The sequence below is a fragment of the Parasteatoda tepidariorum genome, chromosome 7, assembly GCF_982258835.1.
Source record: "Parasteatoda tepidariorum strain Cologne lab strain chromosome 7, Ptep-v5.0, whole genome shotgun sequence".
Classification (NCBI taxonomy): Eukaryota; Metazoa; Arthropoda; class Arachnida; order Araneae; family Theridiidae; genus Parasteatoda; species Parasteatoda tepidariorum.
In genome coordinates, this window is record NC_141761.1 from 41,237,754 (window position 1) to 41,260,517 (window position 22,764).

General features: G+C 29.1%; 1 protein-coding gene across 1 annotated transcript in view; it reads right to left on the reverse strand.

Moving 5' to 3' along the window:
- Positions 1–22,764, reverse strand: part of LOC107445504 (anoctamin-7) — a 56,500-nt gene that overhangs the window by 14,370 nt on the left and 19,366 nt on the right. Inside the window, exons 5-10 of the mRNA XM_043045771.3 lie at positions 18,563–18,632; positions 14,951–15,269; positions 11,368–11,474; positions 9,815–10,026; positions 5,552–5,704; positions 984–1,020 (exon numbers count right to left, since the gene is read on the reverse strand). Coding sequence (XP_042901705.1) covers positions 984–1,020; positions 5,552–5,704; positions 9,815–10,026; positions 11,368–11,474; positions 14,951–15,269; positions 18,563–18,632 — 898 coding nt within the window. The remainder of the gene's footprint in view (positions 1–983; positions 1,021–5,551; positions 5,705–9,814; positions 10,027–11,367; positions 11,475–14,950; positions 15,270–18,562; positions 18,633–22,764) is intronic.

Sequence of the window (22,764 nt, forward strand, 5' to 3'; positions counted from 1 at the left end):
CTGTTGCCAAAAAATTACAAAATGAATGGTTTAAATAACGTACATTTTGGTTTCATCAACCAGAATTATTATTATTTTTTTTACCAGAAATGTTATTACCAAACAGTATGGTATTTTTACAATTTTTTTTTCTCCGTGTATGGTAACGACATTTCTGGTAAAAGAACCTTAATTCAGGTCAATAAAATCAAACTATCAATCAAAGCATTTAAACTATTTATTTGGTAAATTTTTCGTTCACATGGTAATGGTTTACCAAAAATTCTGATTTTCAAAACTATAAATCTTATTACCTCACTTTTAGTAAAACATGCAAAACTTAAGAGAAAATTTAACCAAATAAATAATTTTTACGCCATGAGCTCTAAGGAACGTACCATGTTAAAGTTACTAAATTTTACCACATTTTAAATTTTATCACTTATCATAAAGCCATATTTTATTAATAACCAAATAATTACAATATAATCATATAAATAATAATAATATAACTAACCAAAATAACTACCAAAACGCTTCGGTAAAAATTACCGAGCTTTTTGGTGTTCCCATAGAACTAGAAACTCGATAAATTTTACCGTATTCTGGTAGTGTTGACCGTACCTTTTTTTTCTCAGTATTATTATTAAATGGATTACATATTGTTTATTTGCTATATTACTTTCATTTAATTAAAATTTCCCAATTTTCAAAATCCATTTATTTACTTGAACATGATTTTTCTGAAAAATTTATCACAAATTCTTTAGGAAATCATTAAATCAGAAAATGCAAAAGTAATTTTTTATTTATTTTTCGTTTTAAAAAATTTGTAGCCTTTTAAATTTTTTTGAATAGCCACTTTATTAATTTTTAGAAGAAAGGAAATTTTTTTTGCAGCAATAACAAATGATGTTTTTTTTATAGGTTGGTTAAAGATATTCTCTATTGTCTTTTTTCTTGCAGTTACTAAGAATATAAAACTGCTATAAAAAAGCACTTACCCCATTCAGTCAATTTTACAGCAATATATTCGTAAATCTAAAGAAAAAAGAAAACTTTTTAGTTATACATTGTGATAAGGATAGTAATAAATGTATAAAACAGTATAAATATAACTAAAATTTATTAGTATCTTAGATATTAGTGTTAAGAACACCGATGTTTTTAGCATAAAATAATTAGATTTTTTACGTAAAATAATTGTGTCAATTAATGAAATTTGAACTCGATTGTTGAACTGATAAGGAATCATTGGAGCAAAATATGTTTGAATTATGGTTGGTGAAAATGGAATAAATTGAAAAATTGTATTTAATTATGTGTTTCATTTTCATTATGACTTAAATACATTTTATAGAAAAAAATTATCGAATTTAAAGAATAAAATTTCATCTTAAACCTTTGGCGCAGAATTTTCATTAAGCATATTTTTCATACTTTTTTTCATAATTTTGTAATAATTCAGGTGAAAATTAGTAGAAAATATTATAATGAGTATTTTAATAAATTATGATTATGAAATATAGAATAAAACACCGAACTTACAAACAATAACTTTTCAAATTCGCATTTATTTTCAGTTATTTAGATCTAAAAGAAACAGTTATTCATCATTGAAATTTCTTTAATTAACAAAATCAATTATTGATAAATTTTTGAATAAGAATAAACTTTTTTAAAACGATTTTTTTTGATAATTTTAGTATAAATATAATTTTTTATAATCTAACTAATTTTTTTAGTAACAATTAGACTGTTTTTCATAATTTAAAAATTAAAAAAAATATTTTTACTTGTAATTAGAGTGTCAGAATTTTTTTTTTATAAAGAACACCGCTATCCTATCTGCGTCGACAGGTTAATCAGATACAACTTTTTATTATTCAATAGTTACTAATAAGAGTTTTATTAATCGATTCTCTATCCCTATGTAGCAAAGTTATATTGATAAAATCTTTCTACATTTTTTTTAAAGCTGGGTGAAAAAAATTCTTATAAGAAGCTTGCGAAGTTTGATTATTCAATATTAAGAATAGTTTTTCCTAGATTCGCTATTGTGATAAATATTTTTTAGTTCTCGAGTTTTGGTATCTTTTATAATAGTATTAACGGAGCCATTTTAAAATTTGCCAATAAGTTTATACTGTACATTTTTTTTTCATCTTTGATATACTTCTGATATTACAAAAGAGTTTTTCTTTCCTGTATGCCTTGTTTCAATTCAGTTTAAATTCGAATGCTGTTTTAAACATGACCCAATTATAATACCAAGTTTGCAGGAATACACTTTAAAAATTGTTTATTACTACATATTTTTTCATTTTTTACTCAGTAGAAATCGCAAAGAGACATTTTGTTTTAGATTAGATGAAAACATTTTTATATAATGTTAAAATTTGTAATTCCATTAAAAAACCGAGATAGGATACATAGACGTTTTAAAATTTACGTAAAGAAATAGTAATATGAAAAAAAAAGAACTATAATTTAGGCATATTATTTGAATATTATTTCCTCAAAACTACTATAGCTCTCATAAAATACTTTTGTGTAAATGAATGAAGATCTTTTAGTAGAATAAGTATTCATTATTTTTTCCATTAAATAGCTTTTGTTAGTTCAAAGATATAAAGAAATCCATGTGTTATTTTATTTCGAGTATCTGTTTGTTTAATATTTTTTTTTAGGAAGTAGCAGCAGCTTATCTGTAGAATAGATAATTTCTCCTTGTTTCATTGTTGAATCGCTCATCAACGGTCCCTTTTTACATTTATTGAAAATTAATGAACAAAGAATAATAGTAATGAACTTTCGATCTAAATTATTGCTTTAAAATAAATTCTAGGCAAGTTCATTAACCTTTTTAAACTCTCACGTAGTTTTACGTTTTCAACGGGAATAGAATAACAATGACTAGTTTAAGAATAAAAACTCATATAACCTAGTTTTATTTGTTGTAAACGTGACTCTTATGTCATTGTCTATTGGGGAGAATTCATGTGCTTGCTATGAGAATTTATTAATGGTCTTGGTATTGTTTGAATCGTATGTGGTTCATGTAACTCCACGTGATTACAGATAGTGTGTTAAAACCATTTGTTTGAAAGAAGAATTAGATTATGAAGAATTTTTAAGCTTACTTACTAGGAGCTTGAACTTTATAAAGTTAATAGATAATTTATAATAAGAAATGAATATAAATCATTGCAATGGTTTAAAGTGAAAATTTTTTCTGAATTTTTGAAAAAAAATTCTTGTGCTTGCTATGAGAATTTATTAATGGTCTTGGTTTTGTTTGAATCGTACTTAAAACAAGTCTATGTGATTACAGATAGTGTGTTAAAACCATTTGTTCCTTTTTGAAAGAAGAATTAGATTATGAAGAATTTTTAAGCTTACTTATTAGGAGCTTGCACTTCATAAAGTTAATAGATAATTTATAGTAAGAAATGAATATAAATCATTGTAATGGTTTAAACTAAAAAGTTTCTTTTGAATTTTTGAAAAAATATCAATCGTTTTCGTAGTTTTTATTTAATAAATTAATACTCACGGGCATTGTACAAAAAATTCCTTTCAGTTTTTTAATAGAATGTTACTAAAAGAAAAAATTATTTTTGTGAAGTTAAATGATGATTTATGCTGAAAATTTGATTTCAAATTAAAGAAAAAGAAAATTTGAAATTCTAGAAAAAGAGCAATAAAAATTTTCATTATCAGTTTCTAGCATATGTTATCCTTTTGTACTCATAAGCACACTGAAAAACTTTCGTTAATTTTTTGTAAGTAACAAATTAACTTTCAGCTCTATCATTTTAAATTATCTTTATCTTCAATAACTTAGATAAGAGGAAAAGTGATTGTACTATTTTTAATTCAGATAAAAAGTTATTATCTTTATTACATGAAATTAAACACGATAGACATAGCAAAACATTGATTTCGAAATATATCTAAAAGGAAATCATTTTTCTTCAGAATTTTAAGATTTATTAACTAAATATTATTTAAGTAATTAAAATAAAATATTCAAGTGTTATTTTTTCCAGTACAAAAGTTTCCATATATTAGGAAAAATCAAAGGTAAAGGATATACAACTTAGGTTTTGGTATTTTGATTAAAGTTCTTAGTTCAATAGTAATCGAGTTAGATCAATATGGATATCAATACTGTTTAGCTGTTAATTATTAATAAAATTATATAAGTTTAGTTCATAGAAAATGTTTAGAAATTATTTAAATCATATCAATTTATCACAACATACTGAGTAAAGTAGTATAACCTCCTAGGATACATTGGTATAATATAATGTTTCATTAAATTAGGTTTGGCTGTAAATATTTTTCTTTGTTGCCCACTAGATTTTATATAATAATAGATTGAAAGTACTATGTTGAAAAATATAGCGTGAATGATGAATAATTAATTTATATCAAATTATTAATAAAAAAATTTCTAATAAAGAAATTATGGTGCTTACCCATTTCAGCGCGCGGATGATAAAGTTACTAATGAGGAAACAGAAAATTTAAATTATTTTTAAATTTATTTATTTGAATAAATGAAAACTACAAAAAATACATAAGGAACCATGTCTGCTCAGGGGATAGAACGTTCGCCTTCCAATGAGATGAACCGGGTTCAAATCCCAGCAATAGCTGGTCGATACGACTTGCACTGACCACAGTGTTGGCGTAAAACATCCTCAGTGGTAGATGGATCATGGATTAGAGTCCTCTTACTGGCAGAATAGTCGTGGGAGGTTTTCGTACTTTTCCTCACCATGTAACGAAAATGCGGGTTAGTTCTATCAAGAAGTCCTCCACGAAGGCACATATCTCCCAATCCTTGATCCAGCAGTTACCCTGTCTTCTGGAATAGGTTCAAAATTGCAAGGCTACGAAGTAGAGCATTAGCAGTCGAAAACCCAATGAATTGCTTCAGCTGTTCAAAGACAATTATAAAATTAAAATGCATAAGAGCCGTAGTGGTTCAGGGGATAGAGCGTTCGCCTTCCAATGAGGTGAACCCGATTCGAATCCCATTGATGGCTTGTCGATACGGTTTCCACAATACGGATTCCGGAATGGTTGATACGGCTGAGTGGTTGATCTGGCCAGAGTGCTGCCGCAAAATGTTCTCAGTGGTAGACGGATCATGGGTTAGAGTCCCGTTGCAGTCAGGCTAACCAATGGAGGTTTTCCTCTCCATGTCACGCAATAGCGTGATAGTTCCATCAAAAAGTCATCCACGGAGGCAAATTTCTCTCAATACTTAATCCAGCAACTCTTCAAGATTGACAGCAAGTCTTCTGGATCGGGTTCAAAATTACAAGGCTACGGAGTTGAACTTTAGTTGTAGTCGTAAACCAAAAAATTGGGTCGGCTGTTCAACGATGGTTATAAAATAAAATAAATACATAAGTAAATAAAACTAAGCGCTGGTGAAATGGGTAAGAACCAAAATTATTACAACATAAATTAATATTAAAGAAATTGTAAATAAAGAAATTATTAGTAGCGAAATTATCAATAAGGAAATTATTACTAAATTAAAAACTTAATGTACCTTTCCTAAAATCATAATAGAAATGGTGTTAAGTAGTGTAGCTATGATGGTTCCATGTAAGAGATCACAGGCTGCATTATCTTCGCAAATGGTGATCGTCATGTAAACGCGATAGAGAATCACAGATGTCACGCTAATAAAAACTAATACTACCTGTTAAAAATGAAAAAAAAAATGGCTTAAGCAACTCAGTATGATACAGCAGCTGAACTTACATTATTTCTGTTAAGTAAATATGAAAAATAATGAATACTGATTTTTGCTCAATGTTCAATACTCACATGGGCCGCTACCGCTATCTTGGGAGTTCAACTTAATAGTTACATTTTGTTATGCAACGTAGAAACTGTTAGACTTAAAAATTTGAGATTATAAAGGTGTGTAGAAAAAAAAATAAAATAGAATAAGAGGACCAACAAAATTAACTTTTGATCGAATGATCGGATCTTCACGTTCTAGGACAATCTAAATAGTTCGAGGCGATGATCTCAAATATGCTAATTAATTAGCGCAGATGATATTTTAAGTTACTAAATCAGACACAAAAACGTACTTTCTTTGGGAAAAAAAACACACCGTTTTTAGAAAAAATATCATACGAGCAGCTCTGAAGGGAGTAAGAATACAAAAAGAGAGTTGAAACACGGCATGCTGAAAGAACTACATTTGTTTATAAACTTAACACAGAGTTTTTTTTCTTTTTCGCAGCTGCAATTTGTTCGAAAGTTAAGAAAGTTCGTTACTAGAAAGACTGTTTGCAATTTTAAGTGTCTTTTTTTCTTCCTTTTTTGGGAATTTTTTTCTTTCTTTTATTGTTTTATTTGACATTTTGCTTTGATGCTCAAAATCTCTAAGACTTAGAAACTTGAAATTACGTATGTTTATAGAAAAAAGTACGTATACTTTAATGGAATAAAGTAATTTCAGACTTGGCAATTAGTTCAAGAATTACTAATTGTTAAACTTGTAGTAAAAGAAAACCATGTTGGTCGACCTACTGTAAGCTGAAATGCAACTACTGAGTTGAAATTTGATGTGCTGAGAAGATCATTTTGTATCATAATTTTAACAAGAATTTTTTTTAAACATTTATCAGTAAATAATTCATGAACGAATTATTTGGCAGCAATTTTTTTAAAATTCCATCAAACTCCTTATAAATTTCTCTATAAACCTTCGTAACTTTAAGTTTCTTACTTTTATAACTTTTGCACAGCAAAACAAAATTAAGTTAAACACCCAAAACAGGGTCGACGACGGCCTTTACGATTTTTTAATATACAGAGATAATAAATTTTTTATCGATTGTTGTCGAAAAATTTAACTCTCTTGCAATTTTTATTTTATAATCTCGTGATTGAACTGATAGAAATAAATAAAAAGAATAAATAGTGATTGTTGTTGTAGTTCATTTAAGTTGCACTAGAGCTGCACAATGTGCTATTAGCGACAGTCTGGGAAACATCCATGAGGATGATCCGAGGACATGCCATCACAATTTTGATCCTCTGCAGAGAGGATGGCACACCCGCTTCGGTAGCCCGACGACCTGCAAGCGAAGTTGGTAGAACAGTTCACCGTAGAACAGTTTAACGAGAACCAATACCGCACACACTCGGTCCCTACGCAGACTGATCCCAGTGGTCAACCACCCGCACACTGACCGCAGCCAGTGATGCTTGACTTCGGTGATCTGCTGAGAACTGTGACTTAACGATCAGTCCACTGCGGGACAAGAAAAAATTAAAGTAAGACAGAGAGATTAAATGTCGTCAGATATAAATCATAACATTTATATAAACATTTTTAAAAATATATAGTCCGAAGAGAAGTAAAAACTGTTTCATATGCGAACAGTTATTATGATATAATATTATCGTTATTAAGATTAACAAGTGAAATGAATTCTCATTTATTTCTGCATTCTTAAGTTTGTTGTTGCTTATCCTCTTAATCTGACACATGTCAGATTAAGAGGATATGCAACAGTTCAGATAAGCTCCATAAGCTCCAGAAAATCCTGAGCAAGAAGGGAATCTGAGGTAGGATCAAGGCAAACTAGAATATGTTCCGACAAAGCTGGCTAAACGCAACATTTTTTGCAAGTAGGAAAGATCTTTCTGTCTCCCTCAAAAGTAAGGCACTTAAGATGGCCACATGATCCAGCAGATGGCTGTGGTGGCTCAGGGGATAAAGCATTCGCCTTCCAATCAGGTGAATCGGGTTCGAATCTCAGCGATGGATGGTCAATTCGAATTGCGCACCGGCTTGCATCAACCGCAGTGCTGCCACAAAATATCCCCAGTGGTAGACGGTTCATGGGTTAGAGCCCCCTTGCCATCAGGCTAACCGTAAGTGAGGAGCCAGTGACTGATTCACCAATCGATCCGCTACCTCATTGCTGCGAATATCGACATGTGATGTAATCCAGTGGAGGTGGATATCGTGATTCTTAGAGATTGTCCTTAGTTTGTGTAGAATAAAAACGCTGGTTTCAGTGCTTGCAGAGGACCAGTCACTTAGATGTTGTAGTGAGCTGGGGCTGTCCGATAAAATCCATGAATCACTAAAATCACTTTCGTAGGACAAAATAGCTTTTTAGCAAAAGTGGTCTTTTCTATCGACTTTTAAAAAATCTTTTAAGCAAATCAAGGGGGAAGAATGATTAATGTTTCTGAAGGCTGATTCTGAACAATTAATTTGAGTATGGAGATTAATAGTTTCTCTTCAGCGAGACCCATCTGTGTGCAATAACTCGCACGGGAACTGATTTTTTATGTTGATAATTTACCAAAACTTAGTAATCCTCAAAATGCAACAATTGATGGCAATCCAAATATAATTTTTGCAAGAAATGGACATTAGCCATTCTTTCCCCCTGATCTTCAATTATGAATGAGAATCAACCATGGAAGTCAGTGGGGAAGCGAACAGGTGGCGGAGCCTTCCAGTTAAAATAAAAGTTTTAATAGCAAATATTTATTTTTAATGCTGCATATTAATAAATAAATATTGGGATGTGGTTGGGATATTGCAGATAAAATAATAGTTTTGTCTGTAAAACACTGATTTTTATGCATAATTTATAATTAGTTTTATTAAATGGGTTTCATATGTAGTTAAATTTGACATTATAGGCTCGTTTTTGTTTGCACATTAAAAATTATCATGTTATCAGTTTCATGTGAACTGTAAAAAAAATTCTGTTAAAAAAGATAATTCTGTAACTTTCAGGCGAAAAATTTCAGTTCCCTAAAATTACAGACATTTACCGTTAAACTGCATCGAAATTTGTCAAAAAGACATTTTTTTCATTTAAAAAATAAAATCTGTAATCATTGATACAGATTATGTCCGTAGGAGAGAGATTCTTTCAGTTCCGAATATGCAAAACTTTGGTATCAAAGCGGCTATAAATAATTTGATATTTTGAAAAGATGTCTACTAAATGTATGGTGGTTAAGGCCTCATCCGATCTATTCCCAATGGTCAGGTCCCGGGTTCCAATCCCGCTCCAGGATGTCCCGCAGTGGACTGATCGTTTAGAAACGGTTCCCAGCAGATCACCGAAGTCAAGCATCACTGGATACGGTCAGTGTGCTGGTGGGTGACCACTTGGATCAGTCTGCTTAGGGACCGAGGGTGTGCGGTATTGGTTCTCGTTAAACTGCATTACCGTAAAGTGCTCGCCTTCGCGTGTATGTCGTCGGGCTACCGAAGCGGGAGTGTCATCCCCTCTGCAGAGGATCAAAATTGTGATGGCATGTCTTCGGATCATCCTCAGGGGTGTTTCCCAGACCGTCGCCGCCAATAGCCCATCGTGCAGCTCTAGTGCGACGTAAGTTAACTACAACTACAACAACGCTCCAGGATCGACGAAAAAAAAAACTCTACGACGATTCTTTCAAATGTGATGATTTTCGATATCTCAAAAACCGCGAAAAGTCACGCAAAAATTAGAATAATTAAAAAACTAATCAAAATTTTAGAACTATCACTAGATAAATCAAAGGGTCATGCCAAATTTCTCCGCTAATTACATACGGAAAACATTTGGTGCGGTGAGATATTTTCTATAGTGTTTCGTTTCAGGAAATTTTTGTCAACGTGTTTTTCCGTAGCATACGCTGGCAACTTTGCTGCCAGAAATTTTCCGTAATATAACAGAATTTTTTTTAAGCAGTGTGCTGTTAAGACGGCAATTTTACAGTTATGATTTTTTTTCTGTTTCCATTAAAATAGAAAGCACAATTGTAGTCATACCATAACTAAAAGTATGGATATCGAAAACAGGTACTTAAATAATCTTCTGTAGAAAGGATATATCTGTAATAACTGCATCGTAAATGGATTCACTTGTGTTGTTGTGCCATAAAATTGTGGTCTGTCGGGTTCAACATGATCAAAGTTATCGACAAACCACTGTCTGGCAAGAGATATCTGCTTGCGCTTCCATACTTCAGTGAAAATTGTTCCTACAAGTAAGAAAATCTTTGAATCATAATATTTTATTAGTTCTGTAACATCTTAAATTTATGAAGTAAATTCTAAGTAAATTTATGAAGTTTTGAAAAAAAAAACTTAACAAATGATTAATTTTCAATGGATTTCAAATTTTATAATGGGTTGTTTGAAAAGTAACCTCATTTTTTTAAACTTTTTACTTGACATGTTATGACATAGTCCCGCGATGTTATATATTTTCACAGCTGATTTAGCAAAACTTGTTTGTAAAAATGTTTGTTTTGATACTGCGTAATAATTCTTGTTTAATGCCCTATTAAAAGTGAGATATGAAAATATGATTTCAAAGAAGTCGCTTTTTTTACTGGCTATATCATGATCAATTTTGAAAGGTCGTGTAATTAGATAGAAGAATTGAAACATATACTCAAACAGAAAATGCCATTAATAGGAAACGTAATAAAAATAAATAAATAGAAAACGCTTAATATTCCACCAAGATAGCGTAGGACCTCTTACATATTTGATAGACAACGAAATACCAGATAGGAGGTGAAAGGTACTGAATGAGTATGGAGAATTTACGGGTGGTCAAAATTAAAGTGTTTCCTAAAACATTTATAACATCGATCATGACTTATATTTTACTTATAGATTTCAGTGATAACTCTTATATTTTCGAACTGCTTTTATTTTGGACACCTCATTTATTTATTTGCAATATATGAAAATCCCTTTTCATTTTCACTTGGAAGAAAATGCTTTCCGAACAACCCAATAAGATTCTTAAAGATAAAATATTTATTAGTGTGAGTGAGTGTCAGCAAATGAGCAGCCAATTCGGACGTAATCTTTTCTATGAAAAAAAGTTGAGAGTTTTTTCAAAACTTGACCTTTGCAAATGCTCAAGCTTAAAGAAAGATAACTTAATAAAGACCCTCAAATTAAATTAATAAGAAGGACAATACAAATTTGGTAATAAGAATTTCAATTTTAATTCTCTGTTTGAATTTTTTTTAAAAAAATATTAAATAATTCAAGCGCATGCATTGCATAGGGATGTTTATTATACATTGTTATCGTTCTAGAGGAGGGGAAAGTTACCATTTAAATTCGAAACAGTTTTTTCGACTATGTTATTTTACGATTTTTAAATCCCACCATCTTTGAGGATATAATTTTGCCATTTTTAAATAACCTTTAAAAACATAAATGGTATTTGCTACGGGAAGGGGGCGATGACTAAAAAGAAAAAAAAAAAGAACCTGATTTGTAGACTATTGGCTGTAAGCGGCATGCAATAAAATTAAAATAATTCATGCTGGAATGATCAAGTTAAACATTTTGCCTACCCCAAAGGCAAATGACGGCAGCAAAGTATGGCGTGAGATCGTTATCACTGGAAGATTTGATTATGTCTATAATGTGCGAAACTTTTAATTTTTCGGTACTGGCTATTCTGCAAAGAAAACAATGACAGAAAAATAAGCAATCAAAGTAATAAAACTTAATAACTCCAGTAAATATGGTTAATGAAGAAGTTTTCTTTTTTTTTTAAATCTAAATAATGCTAAACAAATATCATACGTTATACAAATGCCATACGTTATACAAATGTCATACGTTATACATTATACAAATTACAGTGAGTTAAACATATTATGCATAACACCCGGAGAAATATGCCGTAGACTGTTATGCTGTACCATATTTCGATAATTATGTTGAAAATGTTACGTAGAGGTTTTTTTGGACAAATTGTGCTTTGATTTTTTTTATTTATTTTTTAAAGAACTCAGAAGGGAGGTCAGAGAATGGAGAAGTAGTAGTTTATTTCAGATTTAATGGAACATTTTCTTTAAGAAATTATTAGAAAATTCGTACAAGTTAAAATATAAACTTCTTAATTGCGTTTTCATGACTTTTGTAGCATGTAAAAGTATAAGCAATGCTATGCATGTTGTCGACATAATGAACATATTTCTTCGAAATGGTGTTTCATTATATGAATATAAGATGAAATATGAACTTCCCGATCCAAAGTTTTACATTACTTTTATTTAACATACAAGAACAGTTTTTCCTAATTCTCTTTTATCTTTATGAGCTACTTGTCCACTTTTTTAATGAAACTTTTTTTGAATGGTATTTTTAAATGAAACTTATACCAGTGAAAAGCAACGAGATCGGGTAGATGGGAAGTAAAGTAAATTAATTGCTTCCAGCGGTTTATGAAAACCATTCCATTAGATTCCAGTTGTAATGTTTTTAGCAACAATTTGTGCAATGTTGCAACTCCTACATGCAACATAACTATTTTTCACACATAACTATAACGTGTGTTTCTTTTTCAGAATACTCTTGCTTACAAGGATATTTATAGTAAGAAAATAAGTATGGTCAAAACTACTATCAACGTGTTTCTAGCTCTAAGGGAACACCGAAAAGCTTGGAAATTTTTACCGAAGCACTTTGGTAAAATTAACAATGAAATATGGTTTTATACTATGCGATAAAATTTGGAAATTTTATCATATTTTAGAGCATGGCATAAAAGCCTTTCATTCGGTTAAATTTACAATTCTTTTTTGTATTTTTTACTAAATGTGGCGTAAATAAGAACTATAATTTTGAAAACCAGAATTTCCGTTAAACCGTTGCCATTTATCCACTTACATGAAGGGAAAAATTACTAAATAAACGATTTAAATACCGTATATTTTAGTTTTGTCAACCCGAAATACGTTTTTTTTCCTACCAGAACTGTCATTACCATACAGTAAGGCAGTGTTTCCCAAAGTGTGGTACGCGTTCCCCCAGGGGTACGGTAACAGTTTAGCGGGGGTACGCGTTATTATGCGAAACATCTTGCAACAAACGAAAATTTCAAAATTTTTTATTTAAAAACAAAGCTAGCCATGAAAATTTACGATTACGTATTTTTCTATTTGCTATTTTTTGCAGAGTTAACAGTTAATATTTAGTGGTGTCAACAGCCAGTTGTGATTTTTAACTTTTGTGTAATTTTTTTATAGTAGAAAATGCATTCATTTTTTATTAGTGGTACACAGCGTTACGAAAAATTTAGAAAGGGTACACAAAAGTCATAAGTTTGGGAAACACTGCAGTAAGGTAATTTCGCCAGAATTTTCTTCTCCGTGTAGGACAAACTATTCACTGAATGTTTTTGAATTAAAAAATGTAAAATATTTTCAAAATTTTTTATGTGGTGATGTTAAAAATCGTTAATAGCGGCTTTTTTTGGAATACAATAATTTTTTAAATATGTTTTTTAGTTGCAAATTCTATCTCCCTTTTCTTGTTACAGAAAACTAAAGAATATAGGAAAAACGTTTTGTTAAAAAGGTTCCACCATTCAATTCTGTTGAAAGATTTATTTTTTATTTCCAAAATGTTTGTTTATCAGAGAAAGCCAACAGCCTATAATTAATTTCTTCGTCAATTGTGTTAATTTAGCCGCACTCAGTATTTGTAAAAATACGGTTTACCAAGTTCCATTAACTAATAAACATTTGATCTAAGTCAGGGATGGGCAAACTACGGCCCGCGGATAGAATTTTTTTTTGTAGATCAGTGGCAAATATAAACTATATACATCCATTTTCTTGTCGACTATGTTTAAAATTATTTCTGTTTTTCCTTTTTTAACAAAATACTGATGACATTTTTACTTTCTCTATTTTTGTTCTACAAAACATAAATTGATGGAAATAGTCAGCACAGACAGCTTCAATTGGTAAAATGTTGAAAGCAGAAGTTCTTTATAGAATGGTCGTAGATTGGCTCCAACTAGTGTTTGTCTTTCTCGAGGAGCTGACTTATGGAATCTAATATAGGTAAATTGTACTTCACATTTGGCAGACTGCGCATTTTACGCTCCAAAGAGCGGACAATCTAACAATCATCTGAAGCAGTTGTTTCTAAATATGCCAAAGTTTTACAAATCATTACCAAAAGCTAGTTTCCAAAATTTAATATTTCATGCCCAGAAAATCAGTGCTATGTTTGCTTAATCTTATGTATGTGAGCAAGAGTTTTCAACTATGAAACTTAGAAAAAATCATTTCAGAAGTAGACTAACAGAAAAGCATTTAGTCTTGTTCCTTAAAATAAGCATATCTCACTTCGAACCTTAATATAAGGAACTTTTAAAGATGAAATCGCAATTTCCTTCATCTCACTAAATATTTAAATTAAAACTTGTATATCGCTTTTTAATTTTTTTAAAATTTTGAAGTTCTTACGTGGCCCACCAAATTTTTTTTTCTTGATTTTTGGCCCCCGACCAAAAAAGTTTGCCAATACCTGATCTAAGTAAGCAAAAAAATTATATATAATTCACTTCTATTTTCATAAACTGATACTTTGTCACTTTTGGTGTAAAATTCAGCTGAACAGGAAAATTTAGAAAATTATTTAACATTGAAAAATATGCTATTGGCATTAATAATAAAAATAAAGATAAATTTTTTTTGGAAAAGCATGTTATAGAGAAAGATGTGTTTAAACTTATTTTAAAGATTTTTGGACCATCTTTAAAATAATGTTTAAAGGTGGCCCATTAAATCATTTTTAAATAATTAACAAGGACCACCTTCAAAATAAATAAAAAAATCATTGCCTATTTTATGGATAATTATTCTTATAGGCTCTACTTCAGATTGAATTTCATTATTTTTAAACTTTCGTGTGATACTTTTAAAAATGCTTATTTACCATAACGTCAGAATATTTAAATTAATGTTTAAATAATGAATGAAAAATAATCATACTACATCGGCAACATATTAAAATGGGAATAAAAATGCTTTGTTAATTTTCCAAAATAACTTATTATAGTGCATATGAAACTATCCTTTTTATGTAGTTAAACAATACTTATTTCAGCCATAAATGATATTGTCAATTACTCACTTTTTGAAGACTCCATAGATGAAGACTGCGAGACCAAGTATGGCTGGAATCCATAGAGATGTCATAAATGTTGAGACCCAGGCGAAATAGAATGCTATCTTCTCTCCAAAATAATCTCTGATTTCGTGGATGGGTTGCCTCCCGCAAAGTCTTCCCCATTTCTTGCTAAGCTCGTACCTTAAATCTAGTTCCGCAGTTCCTTCATCAAGATCTTGGATACGACCTCGAATCTCTTGAAGGCTAATTGGTTCTAAAATTGATGGATCGTGGAGTGCAAACGCATCTTTGAAAGCTCCTACCATCAGTAAAAATTGCAGACCTAAATTGAATTTACAATTGTATCTGCTTTGAAGCTATATACGGGGTGTCTGGGGAAGGACAGACAGATTTCAAAATTAAAAATCTCAAAAATAAAGAGAGACAGAAGAAGGAGACTAAAACGTTATATTTATCGTAAACCTGCAAGAATTTTACGTAGAAAGTTTTGAAATTTAGTTACAAAAATTGCCAGCAGCTGGCGATTCAAACCATTGATAATCAGAACGATCAGTTCTAGTGTAAAAACGTGAAAGGAGGTTGTCTTTCCAGATTAAGAGGTTTTAATCTTGTATTCTAAAAAGACAACGTTTGTTTCTGATACTATAATACCACAGGTTAGATTACAGTCCTAGGTTATATGTATTCTTTTGAAGTGCTCGTTAAAGAGAGAACATTGCCATCTTTTTGCAACTTTTGTTAATAAATTTCAATATATCTGCATAAACATGTTATATATCATTGGTTCCTTTCTCTCTCGCCTTCAGTTTCTGATATTTTCAAATTTGAAATCAATCAGTCCTCCACTTAATGTTTTTTCATACTGTTTAACATTTTGTAGAAATATTTTTATAACCAATAAATGATAATACTTGCCATTTTATCAATGTGTGTTCGGCTTTTTATCAAGTAGATGCATTAATTACGTTTTTAGGTACTTTGGGGTTATCAAACCGACCTGCTCGCAAAAATTCGCATATCCTTTGACTCCATCATAATGAAAAGCAATTTGCAAAATAAACATTCTAACGCATTAAATTCATCAAATAATAATAATATTAAAATAATAATAGCAAAAAAAATATATAAGTGTAAAATTACGCAATAAAAAAGTGTAATAAAAAGAATAAAAAAAAGTGAAAATTTCTATTTTTTTAGAATTACACACTGAATTATTCCTTAATCTAACCATTTATATTAATCATATGGACGGCCAAAAATCCTTGATGGCTTTTAAAGAGCAAGCAAACAAGTCATTATCCTTGTGCAGTCGCTGTCACATAAATTCCTTTCATCTCGTTCATCGTACCGCCATTTCTTATCAGTTTTGATATACAGTGTCACATCGTGGCCATTCACGCGCATTTTCTTAAACGAAATGATTCCATACTTTTGAAAATATGCCACTGCCCTCCCTTCGGTGCTAGGAAAATCCTAAATTCATTTTGCAGCGGAGTAAAAAAAAAAAAAAAAAATGTATATTACAACACGCTTAAGAAAACAAACTTGCATAGTCAAGAATTACACTGCGCACTGTAAATATGTTAAAATTTGCGGTGATTGGAGCAGAAGAATATCTGGTTTGGCAAAAATGGTCCACCAGATAATCCCAAAGTACCCGTTTTTAAATCTACTTTTAATTTAATAAAAATTGAATATTTGATCATTAAGATTGATTGTTAGTAATCACCACTGAATTTAATTCAAGAAAAACACCAAAATATAGCAAAAACATAAACTACGTATACCTCCGATAACAATGGATTCTCTATAAATAATCACTTCAATATAGAAGACAAATCAAATTTGTCAATTATGTCTCTTAAATAACTCTATCATTTTATTTTAAAAAGAATTTGATTTGATTTTTAAATTAGCCAACGAATGGAAGTTTTGCATGTCTTAAGGCCATTCAAAAGCATATCAAATATATAATTGATGCCATTAATACGAAACATGGATGCAGAAAAATATGGAATTTTGAAGTGATGTGATTTGCAAAAATAACTTTTGGGAGAATATACTGATAAAAATGCATGAATACATTATGCCATTTATGTTTACTTAAGAGAAAACCATAAGACATCTCTTAAATATTATATTGGAAAGATGTGCCATTCAAGGAGTTTTCATAACAGACTATTCGATTGTGGCTTTAAAATGCTCTAATCTTTCCAATTTTATTTTAAAGAAGTAGACTATTTGTGACATAAGACGTCTCTTAAATATTACATTGGAAATATGTGCCATTCAGGGAGTTTTCTTAACACACTATTAGATTGTGCCTTTAAAATGCTCTTATCTTTCCAATTTTATTTTAAAGAAGTAGACTATTCGTGACGTTTTTTTATTTAAAAAGAGAAATTAAATACTGCCTACTTGCACTCTCGTTAAAAAAAAAAATATTTGAGTGATGACATTATAGGCATGTTTCCTAGCTTTTAAAATTTCATTAATTTTATAAATTTATTTTCTTTAATCATTCTTAATTCAATTTTAGTTAAATAAAACAAATTATTTACTTTTTATTACATTTTATGAAAAGAAAATATAAATATTTTATTCTCTTCTTAACAATCAATAATAGCCAACTTTTTAATTCAATACAAATGAATAGCTCAATTATTCACAGTCGCGACTAAATCAAACATCAAAATCTATTTTTAATTCTCCGTTCCTTAAACTGCTTTATTTCTCTAACCACAATAATGTTTTAGTTGCAGGGTTATATTAATTTCTCACGGTCTTTTTGGTGATAAAAATGTAGCCAAATTATTTATATATTAACATGAGGTATCATGAGGATGACTGAATTGGCTTTCCCTTTGGCAGTATCCTTTTTCTATAATGCGCCAAAAATGGATCTGTCATTCATATACTACGAAGAGTTAATTAAATACCACTTTTAATATGGCTTTTGACTAGGCTGATTATGGAGATTTATTTCTTATGGCCTGTCCTTATTGATAAAAACGTCATTTAGATAAAATATTCGTATAATTTTGTTTCAACTACGACTGAATAAAAGTTTTATTGTGATTATGATTCTGTTCTCATCATCAACTGTCAGTTCATTGATTTTGTTTTCATTATCATCTTCAATTAGTCATCTACACTACACCAACCACACCAAATTGCCATTATAATGTGTTCATTACAATACATCAAATTTGAACAAATTACCTTATTTCATGGTTCTCTATATAATGATTGACCTCGTACTGCTTTTAAATTTTGGAAAAAATTAAAATTAATTTTTTGTAGAATACGTATTTGATCGGTAACGAATTATCTTTTTTGTATTTTATGGCGCTTTTGATTTTATTTTGTATTTTACTGTGCTCTCTTTGTTTTTCTGTTTTATTTACAGCAGAATTCTTTATTATCTTCTTTATTTATTACTTTAGTTATTACTTAGTTATTTAATTGGATAGTTTTGCACTTTTTAGTTTCTCTTAAACACAAGAAGCAACATCGATTTTGATTTTTTAATAAAATAATAATAATTAAAAAATTGAATTAATTCAATGAACTTTTATAGAAAGAGTGGATGACAAAATAGATAATTAATCTTACCTATCTTATCGGGCAATTCCCCATTTTCTTTGTACCTGGATATATTTATTGAAGTCAATATACTGTGTACCTGAAAGTAATAATAAATAAAAAAAATTTTTAATAAAAGAAGCAAAATTTTTTTTATTACAAATCTGATGATGTGAGTCATATCAATGTAAATATTAGGAAATAAATTAAAAATATCTGATACGTTTAATTTTGTCCAATATTTTTTTTGAAACCCTGCATTTTAATTTTATGAAATTCATAAAATTTCTTGTCAAACTTTCTTAATAATTTAGAGGAAACTGTAAATTAAGCATTAAACATAGAGTCAGGCTATTTTTTTTGACAATCGAATCTTTATGGATTATTTAGCACATATATTAATCTGGTTGACAAAAGTAATTACTAATTGGAATATTTATCAATTATTAATCTTTAATTAATTTTAATCTCTAGTATTTTTCGTTTTTTTCTTAAAAGTGAACATACACGTAATTTGCACCTAACTGAAGCAAATTTGATTTTAAAGTTTTTTTTTTAAATCTTATGTAGATTGATAAAAGTTTTGTAGCAACATATAACCAGCTCTAACACTACTTTTAACTTGATCCTGTTTCGAGATCAAGATTAAATTCGGAAGCAATACTCATGACTAGTTATTCTAAAAAAATGTTACGAGATATTAGATTAAAAAAAATTACGATTAAAAATATTTTTAAAGATATTAAATGCACACATTTTACTTTAACTGAATATTTTTTTCCATTTTAGAATTGATTCACCATTAATGAATGTCATTTGTTATAAATGATTAAAAAGTAATTACAAATTTCCATTCATTCAAAAATATCAATTTTGATTCATAAGTAACTGTATGTATTTCCATCCAGATGAAATCCATCCGAAGATTATGATTGATGTGTATAATAATTTTTTTCTATTTATTAACATGTTTTGTGTTTATGAATAATATTTATTAATTAATTCGTTTAAATGTTATTTGTTATGATATCATTAGTAAATTTTATTTTTAATAGAACTTACTTTATAGAAAAAAAATTAAAGTTTTATAAAAATTGAAATTCTTACGATAAAAATTTTTTGTATTATTTTCACTATTGAAATTAGTAAATTTTTTTTATGAAACTTAGAGGTTCCACTCAGCAACCTCTGGGGATGTTTTGCTAATAGTATGTTCATCATATAGAAAAATATGACTACATTTGAAAAATACACTACTAAACTTGAAAAAAAAATTTAATTCTGGTGCGGCACAATAAAAAGTAATAAATGAGAATAAATTTGACTTTGTAACAATATATAACGGAAACCTTATACCATGCTCAAATTGGAAAAAGTTTTTATCTCTTGTGAGCAATTCGTATTTTTAAAAGTTTCGATATAAATGCTAAGATCTGGCAGCATCTTATCTCTCAATCTCATATTTATTTATTAAATTTATTCATTTTCTTAGTTATTTTTGACATCAAGCCAAGTTCGAGTTAATTAAATAAAGAAATTTTTCTACAATAATAAATAATCATTATTTAAAGCAAAAAAAGAAAAACCGGATAAAAGAAGCAAATAAAATTGTAGCACTTTGGAAAGAAAAAGTTGCATTAAGTTTATAAATAAAAACTACTATTCAGCACATTTCCAACTCTGTATTGTAATTATGCAGACAACAGAATGATTCTCATGTTATTTTTCTACTTCAAATTTAACAGTTTTTTACGCCTTGATTTCTGTTTTGTTACATCTCGAACATATCGAATGTTAAATTTCTTTTATTCCATCGTACTTCTTGTAAACATTTCTACACACTTTCGTGCTTAAAAGTTTCTAAATTTTACGAATTTTATACAATGAAACAAAATGTTACAAAAAAAAGCGTAAAAAAATTAGCCCAAAAATCATATATAAATTCAACATATTTCAAATGCATGGAAATTTTGAAAAAAAAAATTGTTTAAGTGCATAAATAAAAATGGCCTAATCAGCACATCAAAATTTAATTCTGTAGACTGGCAGAGCTCCCCGCATTGTATTTTTACTACAAGTTTAACAGTTAATAATTTCGATTAATTATGAAATGTTAAATTTTTTACTCCATCGTAATTGCTCTACATTTTTTACACATCTTCGCAATTTCAGGTTTCTAAGTCTTATAGTTTTGAGGCAACAAAATCAAATGTAATGCGAAGTTAAAAAACCTAAAAACAGCCACGACATTTATGATTTTTTAATATGAAGTGAGAATTAACAGAATAAAGATACTTTGTGATTGCAAGTACATTACGATGTGCACATAAAAACCATTATTATATATTTATTCTTCTAAAAACGTATGAAAAAGCAAAACATAAATTTTTTTTTATTTAAACTTATACTATAAGTTTCCAATGTTTTGTAAAAAGGTTAACATGTTTTATGACATTGTGAATGCAGAAACTTATATTGGAAAAAAATATGCAAAACTAAAAGAGCTAAATGGAAATAAAAAAAAAAAAAACTGTGATAATAGTGAACTAGTATTGCTGCGGCAACTTTTCATTTGTAATCTGATCTTTCTCAGAAAGCAGTGCGTTCGGTTTTAATTGAAAGAAAGCTTCTGTGTTGATTAAAATAGAAACAAACGTTACTGCAGTTAAATGGAAGTTTCCGTGTCCTTTTACAGTTTTATGTTACAAGTATCTATTAAAAATATCTATGCAACACAAACATCTATGTTACAAATATCTATTAATGCAAATTTCTGTTGTACATGAAGTAAAAACAATGAATGGTAAAAATATAAAAGCGTGAATGAAGTAAGTAAATTAAAAATATATGAAAAATAATAAGTATAATGGAATAAATACGATGAAAAAAGCAAAATAAATAAATTAAAAAAATGAAAAATAATAAATAAAACGAAATAAACAATTATATAAATTAAAATAATAATAATTAAATTACTAAAATTAAAATAATTAAATTACTAAATAATAAAGCGTGGTTGACACACAAATTACAAACTTGGCCTTTCAAATTGCAAACTGATTTGTCGATTCACTGTTTCACCGAATAAATGAAATATATGAAAAAGAATAAATGAAATGGAATAAGTACGATGAAAAAAACAAACTAAATAAATAAAAAAAATGAAAAAGAATAAATAAAACGAAATAAACAAATATATAAATTAAAATAATAGTAATTAAATTACTAAATTTAAAATAATTAAATTACCAAATAATAAAGCGTGGTTGACACACAAATTACAAACTTGACCTTTCAAATTGCAAACTAATTTGCCGATTCATTGTTTTACCGAATATTGAGGGGAAAAAAAGCTTGTATTTCCATAAGGTTACTTACGAAAATGAATTATAAAAGTTTTTCTTATGTATATGTTATAAACCTAAATAATTCAATTCTCTTACACTTAAAGATTTATTTATAAATTTTGTTTGTTCAACTTTTTATATGAATAATATTTTTGGTGTTTTGTCTTTTTTGTTAACGTCCCGTTAAAACTACAACAATGGGTTGTTCGCGACGATCTGGGATTCATCCTTATCAATGATAATTAGAAAACAATTGAGAGATAAGGCGCAGGGTTTGTCTTTCGTTAACTTCAACGTGTCTTATTTTATACCTCGTTTTGATACTGCTATTAATTGGGAAATTTTTGAGCATACCGAATAGCGTTCGCGTTAAAGTATGGGGAAACCATAATGCTTTGCAAAATCTCTCTAATGCTGAAAAGAGAGCGCATTGCACCACCACAATTTACAGCGGAGTTGCAGTTGGTCAGCAAATTTTAAAGACGGGTTATTTTTCACACAAATTAACTAAAAATTAATTTCGTCCAAACTTTCTTAGGTAAAATTAATAATGCACTGTGGTTTTTAAATAATGATTTAAAAAAATGATGCTAATAATTTTTACAATATCAGTGTCTTTTTAACCTTCTAGCTGAATATCCATTCCTCGTGTAAGTTAAGAAAGTCAGTTAACAATTAATAAAACTTAACAGTAAGCAATTGTGCACAAAACTGAAAGCTATATGACGGTACATTGAGATCAGTTAAAATAATTCCAGCGTCATTTCATCATTATTTGTTGCTCTTTTTGATGGTTTTACGCTTTTAAATAACAAAATGAAACACATTTTAGTTCGACTTATCACGAGGAATATTATATTATGATAGAGGAAAACATATGACAGT